The sequence below is a fragment of the Lepisosteus oculatus genome, chromosome 16, assembly GCF_040954835.1.
Source record: "Lepisosteus oculatus isolate fLepOcu1 chromosome 16, fLepOcu1.hap2, whole genome shotgun sequence".
In the NCBI taxonomy this organism is placed as follows: domain Eukaryota; kingdom Metazoa; phylum Chordata; class Actinopteri; order Semionotiformes; family Lepisosteidae; genus Lepisosteus; species Lepisosteus oculatus.
This window is the reverse complement of record NC_090711.1, coordinates 16,805,914-16,826,232: the sequence shown is the minus strand read 5'-3', so window position 1 is coordinate 16,826,232 and position 20,319 is coordinate 16,805,914. Positions and strand designations below refer to the sequence as shown.

The 20,319-nt window shown below is 39.0% G+C and overlaps 1 protein-coding gene across 1 annotated transcript in view; it reads right to left on the bottom strand.

The window, feature by feature from the left end:
- Positions 1-854: 854 nt before the first annotated feature.
- LOC102694522 (von Willebrand factor A domain-containing protein 7-like) overlaps positions 855-20,319 on the bottom strand; it is a 111,286-nt gene continuing 91,821 nt past the window's right edge. Inside the window, exons 11-16 of the mRNA XM_069179656.1 lie at positions 13,497-13,643; positions 11,093-11,185; positions 10,200-10,468; positions 9,763-9,896; positions 1,670-1,829; positions 855-1,337 (exon numbers count right to left, since the gene is read on the bottom strand). Of these exons, the coding sequence (XP_069035757.1) occupies positions 855-1,337; positions 1,670-1,829; positions 9,763-9,896; positions 10,200-10,468; positions 11,093-11,185; positions 13,497-13,643 (1,286 nt within the window). The remainder of the gene's footprint in view (positions 1,338-1,669; positions 1,830-9,762; positions 9,897-10,199; positions 10,469-11,092; positions 11,186-13,496; positions 13,644-20,319) is intronic.

Genomic DNA, 20,319 nt, shown 5'->3' with positions numbered 1-20,319 from the left:
GCCTTTGTATGTGTTATATAAGAATCAAATACTTTGTAGCAGTATGAACTTTTTCTGTGGTAAGGACATTAGGACTTTGGGGTGCCTTATTTAAAAAATTGTAAATATTATAAGTTGTGTGTTGTATAGTATGTTTATGTTGTGTTTTGTTTAGTGTGAGTACTGTCATTGTTAATAAACAAATGTTTAATCCAGTGTGACTGAATAATTACTTTTCACTTTTCACCAAAGCTGTGCCAGGAAACAAACTCAATACCCAACCTAAAGGTATATTCTTGGCAAAATCGTTTACAAGTCAGGAGTTATGATTATTTATTTGTTTAATTTATATTAGATTAGTTTAGATTAGATTAGATATTAGATTTATCTGCTTGGTCAATTTCTGCTATTCACTTTTTTTGTAACCCACTGGTTGTAATGATATCAATTATCTTATCTAATTCTTAATGATCAGAGAAAAGGAATCCAAAAGGCTTCCTTGAAACACATATCACCATCTCCTCAGCTAAACATTTAAGCATTCTGCAGCCAACACTGCCAGCATCCAAACAGACAGAAACACAGACAGATACCATCTAGTTTTGTCCAGTTCTCTAAACACAAAGGCACACTATAAGGAACAGAGGCACAAGAGAACTGCACAGATTGCTGATGCTTCATTCTTTTTATTTTTAGTTCATTTTTTTATTTTAAGATTACATGCTTATGCTTTATGTAATGCCGTATTGCTATAATGCTTTATTCTTTATATTTATTTTTCAATGTATTTTTCTTTAAAGAATTTAAAATGTACATAGTGTTCTCTCATGTGTGAATGTAACATACTGCTTTTTATCTGTTCATGAGCTAAAAGCTCAAGGTGACAGTGTGATGGTGAGGAAGAGCATTAAGCACAGTTTGAGAGTGAAGGAGAAGCCTCCAGTTGTGGAAGACATAGACAGAGTAGAACTTGAGACAGAGATAGTGGTGTTAGTGGAGTAGAATCTGGTGGTGGAAGTAGTGGTGGGGGAGGCAGGACGAGTAGTTGATATTTTTGAGGTCCTGATGTAGTGTCTGCAGGTACCCACATTGCCCACAGCATCCACTGCAATAATTTCTACATCTGGGGAGCAACAGGTGGCACTGTAGGTGGCCACAGTGACATTGATGCCTTCTGTGTCCAGTGATCGTGTGATACTGAGTGAGCCATTGCCCAGACGGGAGTAAACACTCTGGATTCCTGACCCTCTCCCATCACTCAGGTTGGCTGAGAGTTCCCAGTTTTTTAGGCTGCAGTCCTCTGTACAGTTTGCTGTCACCCAAGTTATGTTGCAAACTGGCGGGCGGAAGTCTGTCACCTGAATGGGCAAAGGTGAAAAAATGCTTCATTTTCCTTGCAAGACAACACAATACAAATCTCACTCATTTTGAAAATATTGTTGTCACAATATTACTGTATATCTACTGTCATTCATTATGGACATTATGGAAAATGCCTATACAACGGTCCTGAATCATGCTGATATGAATGTATTAGAATAGTGTAGTACAATTAAACACTTACTCTTTCAGACAACAAAACTATCTGCAACTGGCACACTTTGTTTTGGGTACAATAGAGCAATAATCTTTCTGTTGAATCTTAAACTAAGACTAGACAAGCCTTATATATTTAATATTTTAGGCTTACCTTACTGGAAACAGTGATACGCAGAACAATGTAGTTAAAATCGCCAGTGGATGAAGACGCCACCTCAATGGTGAGTGACACTTCTGTTCCAGATTCTGTGCCATTTGGTGCTACGAGTGTCACTGAGCCCTCAGCACTGCCCCCATTGGTCAGGTTTAGACTGGAAGACAACAATATAGAAAAATACTTATTGTCAGAGAGCAACTAAGACAGGTACAAGTAAAACACCAGATCAATAAACCAGGAGATGTACTCTTTCTTGTTCCTACAGTGGAATGTATGTTCCTAAATTGCTAGGTCCTTATGAGAATTGGAAGGACAATTACAGTATAAAGAGAAGCATCCAGAAAGAAGGGGGTCTCAACAATTTAAAAACCTGGGACAGAGAAGAGTGTCTAAGTACATAGACAATTAGCCAAATTGTTTTGCTAATTTAACCTTCTTACTGTACAGGGGTGAGTTTCCCGAAAGTATCATAGCACTAAGAACATCATAAACTCGATCTTAAGATCGATCGCTAATTTATGAGTGTTTACCAAAATGCATCGTAACTAAGTAGCATGTTAAATCCTTCGTAATCTACACACCCCGGACCCACTCATTAATCACTAAGTGCTTCTTAAACTGGCTACCTCTTGCGCCAATCTTAGCGACAGAGATCGCCAGACAGCACATTAAGTTCATGTCATGACAATTCTTTTGAAATTTAGAATAGTAAAATGTTATATGAAGGCTTTTTATATTTTGTTGTACTATCTAAAAAGAAATTGGGAAAAAGAACATTTATTTAAACAGTAATTAATTTGTTAGTCATCCTGGGTAATCCATTTTAAAATGGTCTAATAATACTCCCTCTTTTTGTACCTTTGAGGTGGAGTTGAAATTGTATTTAAATTCTATAAAGGAGGTGAAAAATGCTAAAGCAAGGAAAACATTTGATATATGTAAAAATATAACTTGGTTACACAATTATTTCCATCAATACCGCTGGCAGTTAATTGTTTTTTTGTTCTGTTTATGTTTTCTTTCTTTTATCTGTATTTTCTCCTCTATTTGCATTTGTAAACTTGTAATATTGTAATGAATATGCCTGGTAAGTTTCCTGTTGCATGACGCCGGAGACTTCGGTTCAACTTCAATCCCATGCGGAGGAGGGACAAACTGCAGCGAGGGCACATGCCCAGAAAGCCCCAGTCCGTTACAATACATTTCATTTTTTAAAAATGCTAAGATTTATACTTAGACCTACTTGTTTTTAAATTTGATTATAGGTCCTGTATTTGTTGAGTGACACATGCCAAGTGTAATCATGGCCGGCCCAGGGACGCCAAATATGTAATGTTGCCATAGCCAAAATGTAAATGTAGTGGCTCTCTGAAGGCACCAGTTCTGTAGGGTTTGGGCATTTACTGGGACAATTATTAATTGTAGCAGTAAATCACAAAGTTGATTCTTTTGATGGCTTTAGAATCCAACCATGCGACATAACTCAAACAACGCACACACACAGGTACTAACACATGAGGATACATTTATTAATACATAGAATATGCATATAAACCTAACAGATCTTATCGAGAGGGTTATCAGAATACAAAAGATATATATTCAGTCAGTTACAAAGTGTTACACATATCAAGAGGACATACGTTCAGTATATCATTCATTAAGACCGTTTCATAAATGAACTTGGTTATAACTTCTACATTAGATACTCAAAACAAGTACATAACTCTTAGGAATTAAATTGATATCAACTGGTTGGGATAACAATTGAATTCTCGAGCTGTAATGCATTGAAGTTGAATACTCATCCAATCTTTGGGGATTCAGATCTCCTGCGGGCACAAAGAAACAGTTGCAGGCTGTTGCTGTCCAATCCGCGCTCTCTGGATCGGAGCCAGGCTGTGCTGTGCGGCTTGCGACGGTGCGCTGCTGATGCTCACTGACCGGCTAGTTAGTGTTGGATTTAATTAGCAAAGTTTGTGCACAGGAGAAAAGATGACTGTGGGTCCCAGCAAGTCAGGAAGAGGACCGGTTCATTCCTGATGAAGAGCTAGTTCTGAATAGTGATTCAGCTGTCCACAGTTCCGACCTGTTCACGAGGCTTGCTGCTGGTGCTAACCTCGGGTGGATCCTCTGGTTACTCTCTGGCAACCTCCGCTCTAGACTCTTAGAACAAAGGAAAGTTCTGGCACTCGGACACACTGGGCGTTCCGTGGTTGTCCGGGCTGAGTTTCAGGATGGTCAGGAGGCGCGCTGCGAGAATGTCCTGCCCTTGGGAGCCTTCTGCTCCTGGGCCGTCCTGCCCTGGAATTCTCCTTTGAATTCCCTTTAGAAAAGTCCACAGAATTCTCCACTGAATCTTACTGAATCTCTGTGTTGCCTGTTTTTACTTGGAGGAACTTCAGCTCGCTGATTGGCTGAAAGTTCCATGGGCATCAGAGTCCCACGTGGGTTACTCGGCCCTACCAGTCCCTGATTGGTTGATCAAGGTGAGATATGAGTCACTTACTCCTGACACTTAGGAATGCAGTCCAGATGTCCATCTGGCACTCCCTAGACAGATAGGCACCAATGGATGACCATTGATCATGATAGCCAGGCTTAGCTAAGTGCATCCCCCTTTGGGAGCTGTCCTAGGAAACCTTAAATCAGCCTGCATGAATAGTCTCTCTGTGGCTGCACCACAGAGATGAACAGAGAAATGGGGCCTCATTTGGGAAACCCCAGAACACTTAATTCTTTCTTATTATTAAGCCTCGCCGCTACACAAGCTTAGTAGTTAATTTTTCCAGATGTCATGTTAATAAGACCAATTAAAATGTGGTTTCAATACACCCTGAAGGAATGTTATAAATTTCATAAAAGCTAACAACCTGCTTGTCTTTTATCTTCCTAACTGCTTAGAACCCTGGCAAGTGGAAACATACCAGGGGGCATCTATAGGTCAGTGGAAAAATACAGCTCATGTCTTAAATGCAGTAAAATGGAAGTCGAATGTCCTGTTCTGCAACTGTAAGCAATAACTGAAGTCTTAATAAGGAGCTAATTTTCTACCTGAGCTGGACTGAAAACTGATGGTTTGTTTTAGGGATTGGGTAACCTTATGTCTTTTTTAAAAATTCACTGTGCCCAGCCTAAGGGCATTTATTATATTGTGGTATTTTCGGGTTTTGCGAGGACGGACACAGTGACTCAGACACTTGTTGAATGAAAAACGTCTCTATTTTTCAGTATAGCCAGCATAGCCAGCACAGCCAGCCACACACAGGGGTCTATTCAGGTAGCTACACAGGGATAGGGTGGCAATTGCGTACTAACAGGGGTGCGAAACCATGGAACTATTTAAAGAATCTGGGTGATGTCACCAAACTGTACGTCCCTTTTTGCAATGGGTCAGCTGCACTGATCAGCGCCTTTCCTAGTTCCCGCCATGACCACTACTACTCCCGTGTTACCCCTCGGTGCGTACCTTAGCCGGGCGCTCTTCAGCTGCAGTGCAAGGTGAATGCGCTACAATATAATAGAGAGTCCCCAGTACCCCAATCTTGATTAAAATTGCAAACACGTGTTTAATAAAATGCTTTTATTTATTCACAATCTGACAATGCAAGACAGTTAAGTTACTGTTAAAAATGACCAGACACCTTATTATTGTTTCAGTGGTATATTTAATACCGCTTTCTTATTCTCGATTCTAATTACAATATGTTTGATTTCCTTTTGAGGGTTGAGGTGTCTTTTAAATTGTCCCACTGAATAAAGTGTTTTGAATTAAATTGATTGAACAGCTGTTAAGCATACTGTAGTTTTTGTTAACAGAAAACTCAGCTTTGTCAGTGAAAAAAATTGCCGCGGGCACTTTTCTTCCCCCTCTACATTCTCAGAGCAGAATAGGCGAAGTCCCCCTTCCCCCCACGGACAGACTAAAAAAAATGTTTTCACGGCCTTCACTCCAATTACCCAGACTGTAAGCATGGGAATAAAGCTGTGCTTTATTTCTGAAACCATTTATTTATGTCCTGTTTTAATTCAGGTAAGGGTCAACTAAATTTATATTTAGATATATATTTTAATACAGTAATACTACCAGCTATATAAATACACCTCAAACAGTTTAAAATGATTAAAAGTCTAAACAGTATATAACTTGAATTCTTATATCTAATAATATAACTATCAAGTGGTAAAATAAATACAGCTTTTTTGTATAGATGACACTTTTCTAAAATTTATTCAAAAAATGATTACAATCAAATCTTTCCACATTTGATCCCATGAGGAACTACAATATGCTCCTGCTTTGTTTAACGATGGTATGAAAAATACATCTAAATGGTGAGAAAGCTATGTTTAAAGTTAATTAAGGGACAGACGATAAAGATAACGATTTACATTGCATTGTCAGATTGTGAATCAATAAGGCATTTAATCAAGCATGCGTTTGCGATTTTAATCAAAATGGGGGTAATTTGGTTAGACCATTAGACATGCAATACACTTCCTTTTGATCATCATAGAAACTTAGTATAAGCTGTAAGTTTTTTTTTTACCTTTTAATTAAACATTTTAATTTTGTAAACACAACACACATTTTGTACAGATACAGTACAATCACATTCTCCTGTCTTGCCGTGGTGTAAAACGAATTAGCAGGTGATCAAGTTAACAATGCACCGCCCACTGAGTGGCATGTTCTTTTTTACAAGTGTAAAAAGAGGCGATACGTGTCTCCTCTATAACTCTTCAGTTTACAAAGAAATTCCCCAGACGCTCACAACATCATTATATCTCATTTTTTATTTCTTTTTTAAAAATTTAAAAAAATCATTCACTCAGCCTACTGGTAGTGGGAGCACAGCCTTTCCTACAGACCATTTGAGCTACAGACCATAAAAAAAAACAGGATTCGGCCTATTTTCTCACCTGCTGCAATTCAGGCACAGAAGGGTTAAAAAGAGATTAGACAGGCAAAGGGAAGGGGAGGGGTGAAACTGTTACCTGTCCTGGATAAAGCGGTTAGAAAATAGGTGGATTTATGCCTATGAAAAGGGTTCCAATTTTAATGTGATACGGAAGATATTATTCATAATAAATTATCTTGGACAGTCTTTAAACTGTAAACTGTAAATTGTATAGAGGCGACACATTGTGTACCACCTCTTTTTACACTTGGAAGAACATTCCAATGTTAATGCAACACTGAAGATATTATTATTAACCTTTTAAATCTGAAGCTGTTAACTCTACTTCAGACCTATAAACAAGTTTTACTACCTGGTGCAGATTTTACAAAAAACATATTTTTAATTAATCAAATACCAGGTGTTTCATGTTCTTCCTAAGATTGTTGAGCGCAGTGTCAAAATGTTTCCATATGATAGGATTCATATGAAAGGCAGTGACATCACCATCCTGAGGTGTGTGTGGCCCGAGCCAAATAGGCTAGCCTCAGGAAAGGTTGTGCGACGTCACTGCACTGGCAAGTCGGGTCGCACAACTTGTAATAATGGCCGTATGCGTTTCAATATATTTAGATCTTTAAATTAATATCGTTATTAATTTCTTTAGCCTCAAAACGTTGTCCAATAATACTCTTCTTGTGTCTAATTTTAAGCAGGATTTGAGCTACAGACCATTAAACAAAAACAGGATTCACTTTTTTTCTGTCTCTTTCTTAATCACTGCAATTCAGGTGTTAATAAAGCGTGTTTACAAAAAAAGTGGAATACAGTAATACTACCAGCTATTTAAATACAGATACAGTATTTAGATCCTTAAATTAATATCGTTATAATTTCTTTAGATGCGTGATTCCATATTATATTCCCTAATAATTAAATTCTGAAAAGTATGAGTTTCTTTTACTGTGATAAGGAGAGAAAGTATTGATGGAAAGTGGTAATCATTTAACTCACTTAACTTTGAACATTTTGTAATATTTAGAAATACCAACAAATTCAATAAAGTGCTGATAATATTTATTATCAGTAATAACGACAGTTGTAGCAGCTTCAAATTATTTGTTTTTATTAATGAATGACTTAGCTTCGAGCATGTTGTGATATTTAGAAATATAAAAAATGTCAATATAATGTCCATAATATTTGCTATTTTAGTTTTACAAAGAAATGTTTATTTGTTAAAAGAAAACCATGGCGACAACTGGCTCCGAATGCCAGACCTCAGGCTTATAAGGCACACACTTAAGCCATCAAGCCACAGACATAATCACGTGGGAAGGAGTGAAACTGAAGCACACATATCCGTAGAAAGTGTATTATACTACTATTTGAGCTACAGTACATGAATATAATTATATTGATATTAATTTCTTTAGATACGCGATTCTATATTATATTCCCTATGAATCACATTCTAAAAGTATGCTTTTGTTTACTCCAATAACGAGCGTATTCGCAGAAAACGTTAAAACATTGTGGCAGTGGCTAAGGACCTGCCCCTGTGGCTGCAAGGTTGCTGGTTTAAATCCTGCAGCTGGCAGAGGAATCCTACTCCGTTGGGCCCCTGAGCAAGGCCCTTAACTCCAACTGCTCCAACAATGACTGATCCTGTGCTCAGACCCCAAGCTTCTCTCTGTGTCTGTGTCTCATGCAGAGCATGCTGGGGTATGCAAAAAGATGAATTCCTAATGCAAGAAATTGTATATGGCTAATAAAGTGATGTTATGAAGTATATAAACTTAATATGGTCAGAAGGAGTATGTAAAAACATTTCCAAAATAACCACATGTAAGACTTTGATGCTTAAAATGTTTAGGAAGAAAGTGAAATACTGGTATGTAGTTTTTCTTTACATACCAATACCAGCCATATACAGTTTACATAATATGTTTATGTTCCTTAATTAATATTGTTTATGAGCATGTGAAAGGCTACAAAGAAAGTGGACCACGGCAATACTTTGAGCTTACTGCCTGTCCAAGGTCGTTCCTTATTAATGCTATTAGTAATATCTTCTGTAAAGATTTTGATGCATAAAATATTTCTGCATAATTAAAATATTTATGATAAAGGTGGTAGGTTGTGTACTTTTGTCCAACTGAGCAATCTTGCTTTTATAAAATATACCGACGTTTTAATGTTTAATGATTAACATGCTGTAATACACGGTTTAAAATTCTTAAAAGTCTAAAGAGTACACAACTTTAATTCTTAATTGGAAAACGATTGTCCTTCAGCAGTGACTGGGATTTGAAACTATGCATTTTCTGGTGACAGAAAACACATGGTGCTTTCTCATGCTGTACATGAGAGGTTAAGCTTTTTTAGCTCCACCTGGTGGTGATTCTGGATACTAATATCATAACTACGGAATTATACAGTATGATGCAATATGACCCGTTGTGATGCGACATGCCCACCCCATTTTACCGCAGCGTACCCTGCTCGTTTTGAATGGCTGCATCTGTATGTAACCAGATACAAGTCACTCTTCTTGAGCATTCATGAATCTGAAAATCCTGACTTTTGTCAAACCATGGTGATTGAACATGGTTATTTTTGTTAAGATGTTACTAACCATGAATACTAACTATCCAATGGAAAAATAGCTACTATTTTATGATATATTCACATTTTCATTTTTGCAATGCAGAATAGCATTATTGTACCCTTTCAGATCATAAAAGCTAAGCGGGATAAGGTATGTGCTAGTACTGGAGTCAACGAAGCAAATCCAGTTTACTGCAGTAGTGCTTACAATACAGTAAAGTGTCACATTTCCCTGTGGACAAGAAAATCGTCCACAAATAACCCCTGTTAAATGTATCTATGCAAATGGACTTTCTGGCCTCAAAGGTTTCCCCTTAATTCAACTGGTGAGGCAATTTCTCACTTTTGTCTTCCAGAATTACTTTATAGTTGAGCTGCTGACATAAAAATTGTCATGCATGACCCAAGTGACAGAGGAAATATGCTCCCTCTAATATGTAAAGTTTGGAAATGAATCAGAACTAAATTAAACTCTATTAAGTACCAAGACTTTTATTAACAATAATCCAGTGCTCCGGGGGTTGGGGCAATATTACTGACTTCTCTTCCTCTGTTTGTTTTTTTTGTTGTACTCACTTGTCTGTGAATGCTTTGATGAATCCCTTGTCATCTCGTGCATTGATGGTGTATGTTTCTCCCATCCCATTGGTTGCTACAGTGAAGGGGATGATGAAATCTTTTCCAGGCTCCAGAATTGTGTTGGCCTGAGCCTGTGAGGTGAACAGTCTACATTATTTCACCAGTGAATCGTCCCACAAAGTAACACAATCATGCCAGCACTATAGTTACTCTCAACTGCTTAGGATATGTTTATTGCATGCTAAGGACATCAGACTTCTTTTGTCTTAATTTAAACCTTATGAGGTCAAAGGAAAAAAAATATATAAAGAATGAAAATAAAAGACAATATCTGTATCTGTCATGTTTAAACTAATTATAAAAAGACAAATTTCAGTTGAACATTTGTTTACCCAACCTTACCCACCAAACTGCTGGTAAGAGTGTTTACTTGCCTTGACCTCAATGCTGGTGGATGTGAAGTGAGTGTTGGATTGCCTCTGGAAGGGTGTGGATGAAGTATTGTCCACCCCAATCAGTAAGACACTGAACTGCCCTGCAGGTACACTGGGTACTGACACCAGATATTCTCTCCTGTCATTCCTGTCCAATGGAGTAATACTGCCCCTCTGCACTCTTGAACCAGAAGCCGACACCAGAGAGACCTCTGTCACTCTCAAAGACTCGGAGCCCGTTACTGACACTAACAGAGTGGCATTCTTGCCTGTGGAAAAAAAAAAAACAATGAGAAAGGCTGAGAGCTAGATTATGGGTGACAATGAGGATAATGACATCCAGATATTCCACATATTTCCAGAAATCATAATTGAAAAATGTCAATGTATTTAAAATATTCACATATTGTACTAAATATCATTTTTTTCTGTTCACGCTATATTCCATATTCTACCTTGGGAATGTTGCTGTATGATATATTGTTATATTTAATCAAATTTAATGTGAATAATGAAGCCCTAAATCCTGAAAAAAGGAGTTTTAAATTTGAGAATCTACTTGGAAATTTAAGTTCTCTGCTTAGTCATGTCTAGATAAGAAAATGTTGTCTCTCTAGAAGAAATATATGATTTTTCTTTTGCAGCACTGTTTTATAAAGCAGGATAATACATTCAAATTCAGACACAAATCTGAAAAAATAGGAAAAATATCCAAATATTTTTAGAAATTAAGATGAAAGAGAAACAGAGATAGAGAGATTGATACAGGTAAACTGTGTGTCAATACAAAAAAAAGAAAATTAATAGAACATTAAAGCAACCACATGCCACCATCAGCATTTCACTTGTTATGTACCCATTTTCACCTGAAACAATTGACTTTCCTATCTTACCAACTTGGGGGCGCCCCTCGATCAATGCCAAGCCAGGGTGAGGTCCCTGAAAGAGCTGCACAAAGGAATACAGGAAACCGATGACACTCTGACCTGTGAACAGACATAGTCATCAGCCCAAATAAATGTGATGCAACGTCTTCTTTCAAAAACCCTTCATTTGTTGGCAGTTATTGTAATAGAAATTGCTAAACACAGCTTTCATTTTTTTATTATTTATAATTTCAAAAAATCTTTCCACCAATAAGGGCACTTTCTATGGTACTGCAATAAAAGTTAAAGAGTAGCTGCTTCCCCATACCGCATTCCTTTAGGCACTGCAGAAGTTGGAGGCGATGTTGGGCCTTTTCAGATTGGCTTTTTTGTTGTGAGGCTAAGCCAAGCTTGCGGAGTTCTGCAATCTGAGGAATCTGAAGCAGTTGGCAGTTTGCCCTCAATACTGCTTGGGGCGAGACTGCCTTTGGGTCTCCTGAAGTCCACAATGAGTTCTTTTGTCTTGTTAATCCTTATTAGGTGCTCCACCTTACTCCTGTATCCAGACTCATCATTGTGATCAGCCCAATAACTGTGGTGTCATCAGAAAAATTAATAATGTGGTTGCTGTTGTAAATGGCTGTACAGTCATAGATGAACAAGGCGTACATTCTTGTACCTGTGGTCTACCCATCAGAAACTCCAGTATCCAGTTGCAGATGGAATTGCACAAGTCCAGATTCTAAAGTTTCAGGACCAGCTTATTGGGAACAATTGTGTCGAAATTGTTCAAACCAGTCAAACCAAATCTCTTAATCTTCTTTGTATTAGACTGAAGAGCTTTCCTCATGACAATGACCTGAAATTGTTTTTATAGCCTTTTTTTCACTCTCCCCTTTTATATCTTGGTATTGGGTATCAAGTTAATGTGTGCTCCCATTCCAACAAAGAGTTGACATATCTTGGCTAGACGTCTGTGAATAACATTCCTGATTGCATGGAAAGGTAATGCTCATTAGACTTCCTACCCATATAATACTTAAGCTCAAACCTCAAACACTATTAAAGCCCTGAGACATTGAGACATTAGGAGTTTGTAGCTACTTTTCTCCCAGGAACTCTCCCAGGACTCCTCCTCAAACTCCTCCCACGACTCCCACTCTGATTTCTATTATCAATTCATTAATCTTTCAATAAAACCATAAACCTTTCATCACTGAACCAACTACGATAATCATTATTCGCCGTGTCCCATTTTCAATCCACGGGCTTAGTGTAACAATGCAGACCACCTGGTTGTAGTAAGAGCTCTTACTGCAGCAGGTGCTCTGAGAGTATTTAAACCCTACACTATCTCTCCTTGGTGATTGATGACTCCTTTTCACTTTAATCCTAAACCACCTTCCAGTGTTCAAGTGGAGCCCTTCATGTTCCTGGTTTCTAGTTCCCTGGGGCTTCGGCAGTAGCTCTGCCTGTGGCTGTGCTGCCTGGAGGATTCCATTGGTTGAGAGAGAAGCTCAGCAGATGTCTCCTTGCCCAGTCCTGATGGTGCCTGGAAATCTGGTTCTGTCTTTTTCCAGACAGTGCTTCTCCTGAGGACTGTCTTCTAGGAGACCAGGCTGACAGTGCAAAAGTGGCCTGGTCTGTGGATAAGACTGCCAGCCAGGGAAATTAGACTCCTCATCCCTCCAATGCTTTCTATATGAAGCACAGCTCTGGACTGCTCTTCCAGCTCTCCAGTCAGTCAATCCGCATAATTTCACCCTGGGCAACTCCAGCAGGATGTTCTCCATCCTGCATGGCCTTTTTTCCTCAGAAGATCGGCTGCAGTAATCGTCTGCAAATCTAATAAGAGCAACACCCTGCAGTCCTTGCTTCTGGATTCCAGCTGTGGACTCAAGCAAACAGTGTTGCCTCGGGCTGGCTTGGTGCCAGATTGTCTTGTGCCTGTGGTGTGAGCCGGAAGTCTAGCTATTGGGTCTGTAGCACCTAAATTTCTGGGGGGCAGCACTGGCTATAACACCCAGAAATGGAACCAAGGGGCCCTGTAGCTGTAAGGCAGCAATGGTAACCACTGCGCTACCATACACACTTTACCTAGTTCTAATTTTGAAGAACTTAACAACACAAAATCATAACTGTTAACAGTCTGTAATCCTAAAAGAAACTTAGTGAATGTGAAGATGCACAGGAACTGATCCATTGGAACAATTTCAGAAAAAATATTATAGAAAAGAGAAAAGAGAATTCTTAAACAAGAAAAAAAAAACAGTAAGCCAATGAAAATAATTACTACTCAGTAATGTGTAGTGATGCCATGAAAAAAAGCCCCAGCAATATTATCAACTTCTACAAATAATGCAAGTTGTATTATACACAACATACTATCCTTAATTCAAAAGATCAGTACATAGACTGTGCGACAGCTCACCTGTGACTTTGATGGTGCAGGGCCTTGAGGATGTGACATTGATCTCCCACAGTCCAGTCTGGTTCTCCAGGTACACAGTGTATAAATTTCCCACAGCATGCACCCTGCCTAAAGGTCCTTCTATCACAGAACTGGTCTGAGATAAACCTGCAGGAGTCACATTACAATAAACACAACACTATTGTTTTGAATTGTACAGGACAGAGGAAATGTGTGTCATTATAGAGAAGTTATGTATTGTCTGCCTTACAGAACAGCGATAACATTTTGTATATCAGCTATGAGGTGCTTTTGCTGATAAGGTGAAAAATTTTGACTGTAGTAGAGGACTAACATCAGACATTACTTGTGTTGCCACAAGTGGTTTGTTAAAACTTCCATAGAATACAGTGTGTTACTCATTGTAACAGTTCTCAATGGAAAGACAAACTGTGTGTTGTAGAAGACAGAATTGAATTGTTTTGTCTGAAGTAGAAGAAAGAGGTGTTATCCACCTGTTGTTTTAGGATGATGATAGTGTTTGTTCTTAAAGGATTATTACACCTTGAGTCAGAGGTCACACCCAGTCATCCAAAGATAACACACCAATGAGTAAACTGCAAGGTGGAGAAAGACTCGACACCTCATACAGATATCTGTATGTGTGCTCAGTCTCCATTTATGTTGTATCTAAAGTAGTAGACAATATAAACAACCTGTAAATAGAATTTGACAGCCTTCGTATGCTACAAAATGAAAAGTTGGCATTGTAGTGCATTTGCTTGTGTTTTTGGTGTTTTTTATTTTGGAATATATACAGATGCAGCCATTCAAAATGCGCGGGCGATACCGCATTATTTTGCGTTGCGCTTTACGCGGTCTACCGCGAGTTACCGTAAATTTTCCTATGATACTGCAATTAAAATAATAGTATCTGGAATTTCCGCAAGGTGGAGCTAATAAAGCTCAACCTCTCATGTTTTAGCTGTCGCCATCAAAGTCTTTAACGAAGATATTACTAATAGTATTAATAATGAATGACCTTGGACAAGCTGTAAACAAAGTATTGCCCTGGTCCACATTCTTTTTTTCATTGACCGTCTTTGTAAAAGTAACACCACAGCATTTTGCAATCACTCATTTGTTTCCAATCATGCAAAGTACAGTAATTTATGAGAATCGATTCACCATGCCTTTCACATGCTCATAAAAGAGATTGATTTAGGAACATAAACATATTACCGTATGCAAACTGTACTGTATACAGTATGTATACGTATATTTAATGTCTTAACTGTGCCCGTTTAAGTATTGAATATTTATATGGAAATTTACCACTGAAGGGAAATCTTAGTACCTGAGCATAAAAAGAATAGGAGCATACTGTAACGTGTGTGAAGGCCATAAACGATATTAATTTTGGAACTTGGAATTTTTGAATTTTTGAAACATACAGTATATGGCTGGTCTCGGTACTTTAAAGAAAACATACACACCAGTATTCCATTTCTCCCTAAACATTAAGCATCGAAGTCTTTAACTAACGTGATACCGGAGTCAACAAGCAAACTTTTAGAATTTGATTAAAAAGGAATATAATATGGAATCGCGTATCTAAAGAAATTATAACAATATAATTATATTCATGTACTGCAACACAAGAATTGTACATGCTGTACGATGTCTGTTGATAATGTTTCTGTAGTGCTTTTTCAGCACCCTGCATGTGACCGCGCCGGTGGTGCTGTGGGTTAGGTTCCTCACTCCCATGTCACACGGTCTGTGATCGAATCCCACTGGAGCAATGAATTTTTTCTAACAAACATTTCTTTGAAAAAATGAAACGTTTCCTGAGTCAGAGATTAATTAAAACCTCAATCGCACCAAACAAATTTATATTTCTAAATATCACAACATGATCGAATTTAAGTCATTTTAATAACAATGAATAGTCACCTAGGCATTACAATATAAACATTTATATTGATTTAAATCGCGTTTAAATCGCCTTTATTTAAAACCCATAAAGCTGATACTGTTTAGACTTTTTATTATTTAAAACTGTATTACAGCAGCACAATGCACAATGCAACGTAAATCGCTATCTTTGTCTTCTGTGTAATAATGTTCACCTCTCTGTCCAGCAAATTAACAATAGTAATAATAATGAACTTTATTGTATATGGCGCCTTTAAAGGTGGCTCCTCAAAGCACTTTACAGGTTAAAAACAATAACAACAATACTGTTAGGCTGGGCAAATGATTTTTTTTTAAGAAATACAAAATGAGATATAATGATGTGTTCCGGCTTAGACATTAATGAAGAGCATAACACGTGGGCGGCGTAGAGGTCGGCTCTGGCTTTCCCATCTACTGTATACACTGCAAGTACAACCCCCCTCTCTGCAGGAGTGCTGGCTGTGACGAATTAAACCGGTTTCACAGGTATTTTCAAAGTAGAAGGTGGCGAGATTTCCAGCGAAAGACACCTCCCCCCCCTCAAAAACCCAGTAAGTACAGTACTTACTAGTTAAGAAAGCTAGGCTCCTCAATGAAATCGCTTTAACATGCTAATGCGTTGGTGTAACAGTCCGGGCATGGCAAGCTTTTAATTTCAACCCGACTACGGCGAAAGGAACCCTTCTTTCATTGGAAGACAATGAACATATTTTAGCCCTGAATGAATTAATAGCAAACATGGTTTACATAAAATACATTTTTCCAAGAAAGTTTAGCCTTTGTCACTAATGAAACCACTAAATAAAGACATAAGTATAGAAATCTTAAGATTTTTAAAATACATGACTTTGCTAAAATTTATTTGAAAATAAAAATGATTACAAACGCAGGGGAGAGAGAGAACAGGGGAGGGATGTTGGTTTTGCATAAGGGCGGGGCTATGTAAATGTGGTCTGTTTGGGAATGTGGAGTTACATGTTCTGGCTGTTTGTGAATTATCGTTGTTGAGTATGGAGTGTTGAGGTATTGATTTTGTGTAATGCTTTATGTTGAAATTTGAGGTGGATTATGTTTATGATAAAGAGGATAAACTGGGATGGGAGTAGGGTTCGGTTTTGCATAAGGGTTGGGATTATGATACTTGGAGGAATTTGCGAGAGTAAAATGGTTTGATATATTTGATTTTGTATTGTTGTTGTTATCTATGTTTTTGGTTGGTATTATGTTTATATGGTTGTTTTTGTTGGTTGTTATTATGGTTATTTATAATATGATCTATAGTTGAAATCTGAGCCTAAATAAAAAGAAAAAGCAAGTGATTAGGTTTATGAGCCATCTAATTACTTATTCGTTTAAAACGCTATATAAAATAAAGTTTATTATTAATTTGCTGGACAGAGCGGTGAATATTATTATGCATAAGACAAAGATAACGATCCTGATCAGTTTAGAAATCTGTGTACGCTGTAAGGTTTTTACTTAAACTTTTAAAATACACGTTTCGAATAGAAAGAAATCCTCTTCCTGGTACAGGAAATTTTTAGGGAGAAATGGAAGACTGGTGTGTATTTTTTCTTTAAACTATCAAGACCAGCCATACACAGTACAGTTTATGTACATACAGTAATGTTTATGTTCCTAAATTAATATAGTTTATGACATTCAGATGCGTTATGCTCCTCTTCTTTTTAAGCTCAGCTACTAAAATTTCCCTTTAATGGTAAAATTCCATATAAATATTCAAAACTAAGCGGATTAAAATGTGCACAGTAAAGACATTAAATGATTAAATATTTTCACTACCAACCAATGCACCACGAGTGCCCCTGTTGGTCATTTTGGCCAGCCAATCACTTACCGCGGTGCCCTGCGGTGGCTTGTGGGTAGGTTACTGTACCGCGGGTTTGTACCGTGCATTTTGAATGGCTGCATCTGTATACTATGTAGGACATGTAAAAATCTGAAGGTTCAGAAAGGATGTACAATGCGTTCTTTTGAACACAAGCCACCATGTAGGCTTGTACTGTCTTTTCTTTCCAACATAATTTTACATTATTAAATGTTACATCCATTCTAGGAGGGAATCGACCTTGAGTTTAATTTGGAGGAGGCCTCTTGCCTTGATGTCTGTTTTACTGTCTTTCGATTATAGTCTTTGAAGGAGTGTCAAGCCATCTTTATTGGATTTAAATTAGGGGACTGTTGGCTTTTCACTGATTTTATTCCCACTGGTTTTATTCCTACACACTGCTGCTCTGTGTTTCAGATCATTGTCCTAAGTGAAATGTTTTTAAGTACTGAAGAAAGATGTGAAGACGGGGGTTTGAATTTAATCCTTTCTGTAGGGGGTTTAGACTTCTAAGTCACAAGCTGGGGTTTATGGCAGGAAAGGGGGTTAACTGATAAGGATTGCAGATGCAAACTAGGAACCCCCCTGGGTGTAATGTTAAACTGACCATTTGTCCAGAACATCGTAAACTGGCCAAGTACCATGAACCCCCCTCTTTACCATCAGGCCGAGTGACGTCAGAAACGGAGAATAAAACACTATATAACCCAAAAGTTTGTAACAGTACGTTGAACAATACTTCGGTTTTGTTGTTTCTTGCGGGAAACAAGACTTCCGCTTTATTGTTCCTTGCATGCAATAAACTCATCTGTTTTACCTCATCTCGGGATCAACAACCTTATTTCTTCTGTTACAACAAATTTGGCGTAGTCGGCGGATGCTCCAGAAGGCGCAGAATTTCCCATCGGCAGGAGAGACGGTCACCGCTCACATTACTAAGAGGTAAGGACTCCTCTTTTTTTAAAAAAAAGTCCCGACTCTCCCTGACCGATTGGGAAATCTCTGCTCCCTGCGAGAATCGCCCGAGATGACGGAGTAAACGTGAGTTTCTGAATTCCTCTGGCCCGGGGAAGACAGCGGTGTATGTAATGGGTTGTTTGTTGTAAGCCTAGAATTTGGTCTGGCAGGGGTTCCGCGGTATTGTGTACAGGCGTTCGAAGCTGGTGTATGCCTTAATTGCGCGTGGAGTTTTTGAACGGGTTTTGGACCCTTACCGTGAAGTTCAGGACTGGTGTGGGGCTTAATTGCGCCCGGAGTTCTGAAGGTCAGAACTGGTTTGGGCCTTAATTGCGCCCGGAGTTCTGAGGCTCAGGATTGGTGTGGGCCTTAAATGCGCCCGGGGTTCTAGAGCAAGTGGTGCATTAAATGCACGTAGTTCAGGACTGGTGTGGGCCTTAATTGCGCCCGGAGTTCTGAAGGTCAGAACTGGTTTGGGCCTGGTTTGGGCCCGGAGTTCTGAGGGTCAGAACTGGTTTAGGCCTGGTTTGGGCCCGGAGTTCTGTGGCTCAGGATCGGTGTGGGCCTTAATTGCGCCCGGGGTTCTGGAGCTGAGTGGTGCATTAAATGCACGTAATTCAGGACTGGTGTGGGCCTTAATTGCACCCGGAGTTCTGAGGCTCAGGATCGGTGTGGGCCTTAATTGCGCTCGGGGTCCTGAAATTAGCTACACCTTGATCGTGCTCGGATTGGCGTGGTATGGTTTTTTGTTTTAAAAGAAACAGGAGTAGAAGAGATAGATATATATGTGTGTATTTTTTTGGTGTTTTCCTTGTTTGTGAAATACATATACGCACGCATGACACTAACATAAACACACCTCATAATAAAAGAGTAAAGCATTAAGAAGCAGGATTTAAAGGACGCTGAGACCCGGGAATCGCCCTGATTGAGCTCAGTGCGTAAGTCCACCCCGGGGCAAAAGCAGCGATGCTGGCGTTCTGGGGATGGTGAATTACTGATCAAGAAAGGGGTTTTTCGAGGTCTCGCTTCTTACCTGTGAACAGTGTGGTGTAAGTCCTCTAAAGTCTCTGAGAGGCATTTAGATCTGGAGGTAACAGACGCCCTTGGCTGAATGAGTGCAGGAATGCACAGGTTTTTCAAGTGAACGCATCCCCTTACTGTATGAGCTGTTACCTCACACACGACAAAAGTAAAAGAGACCGAACATGTGTGCTAACTGATGGTTTGAGAAAGTGGTGGAAGGGTCCATTTATATATCGGAAAAGTGTAAGTTGACGAAAAAAAAAAGGAGAAAAATATGCGAAAAGTTGAGTTTGTCAGGGGGAGTCTGGGGCGAAGACGCCTGTAAAGAAAGCATATGAGTATTGATTGGCAAAAGCACAAGCATGTAGCTCCCACCCTGGTGCACGGCCGGCACCAGTGGTGGCAGATACATGAGGAAAAAGAAAGAAATTGGGATGTGACTTAAAAGTGTGTTTACGGGGAAAACAAAAACCCGGAAGAAAAGATACTACGAAATAGTATAGAAAAAAAGCTAAAAGGCAGTACAGGAGAATGAGAAACTAAAGAAGGAATTAACTCCTGGTCACGCTGCACTGGTTAATGTGCTACAGCCGGCAACTAAGTTATATCCTGCTCTCCCACAGGGGAACAAACAGGCAGGAAACGAAAATAATTGGGATCAATTCCCACAGTGGCCATATGGAGAAGGGGGGTCTGATTGGGATAACACTTGGTATGAGTGTGATAAAGACGGATCAGGGTCTCCCCTGTTAGAGGGAGGGCGCCCGCAGATCTGTACTCTTACTCGAAGTGGGAAAGGACTTGATGTAGCAGGGGCTGGCGCTGTTGATGACAGCGCCACTCTAACACTGTCTCGCACCCCGTCGAGGGGGTCTGCACTGGCACCTACCTTCCCTGATTGCCCCATACGATCAAATCCAAAACCGGAAGATATTGACCGGTGGGTTAAAGCACCGCGCCCGAAATTAGAAATGCAGCGAACCTGGAGTGCGCTTCAGGAATTAAAAGGATTAATGTAGAAGTAAAACAAGAATACAGCACATTGTATTACGA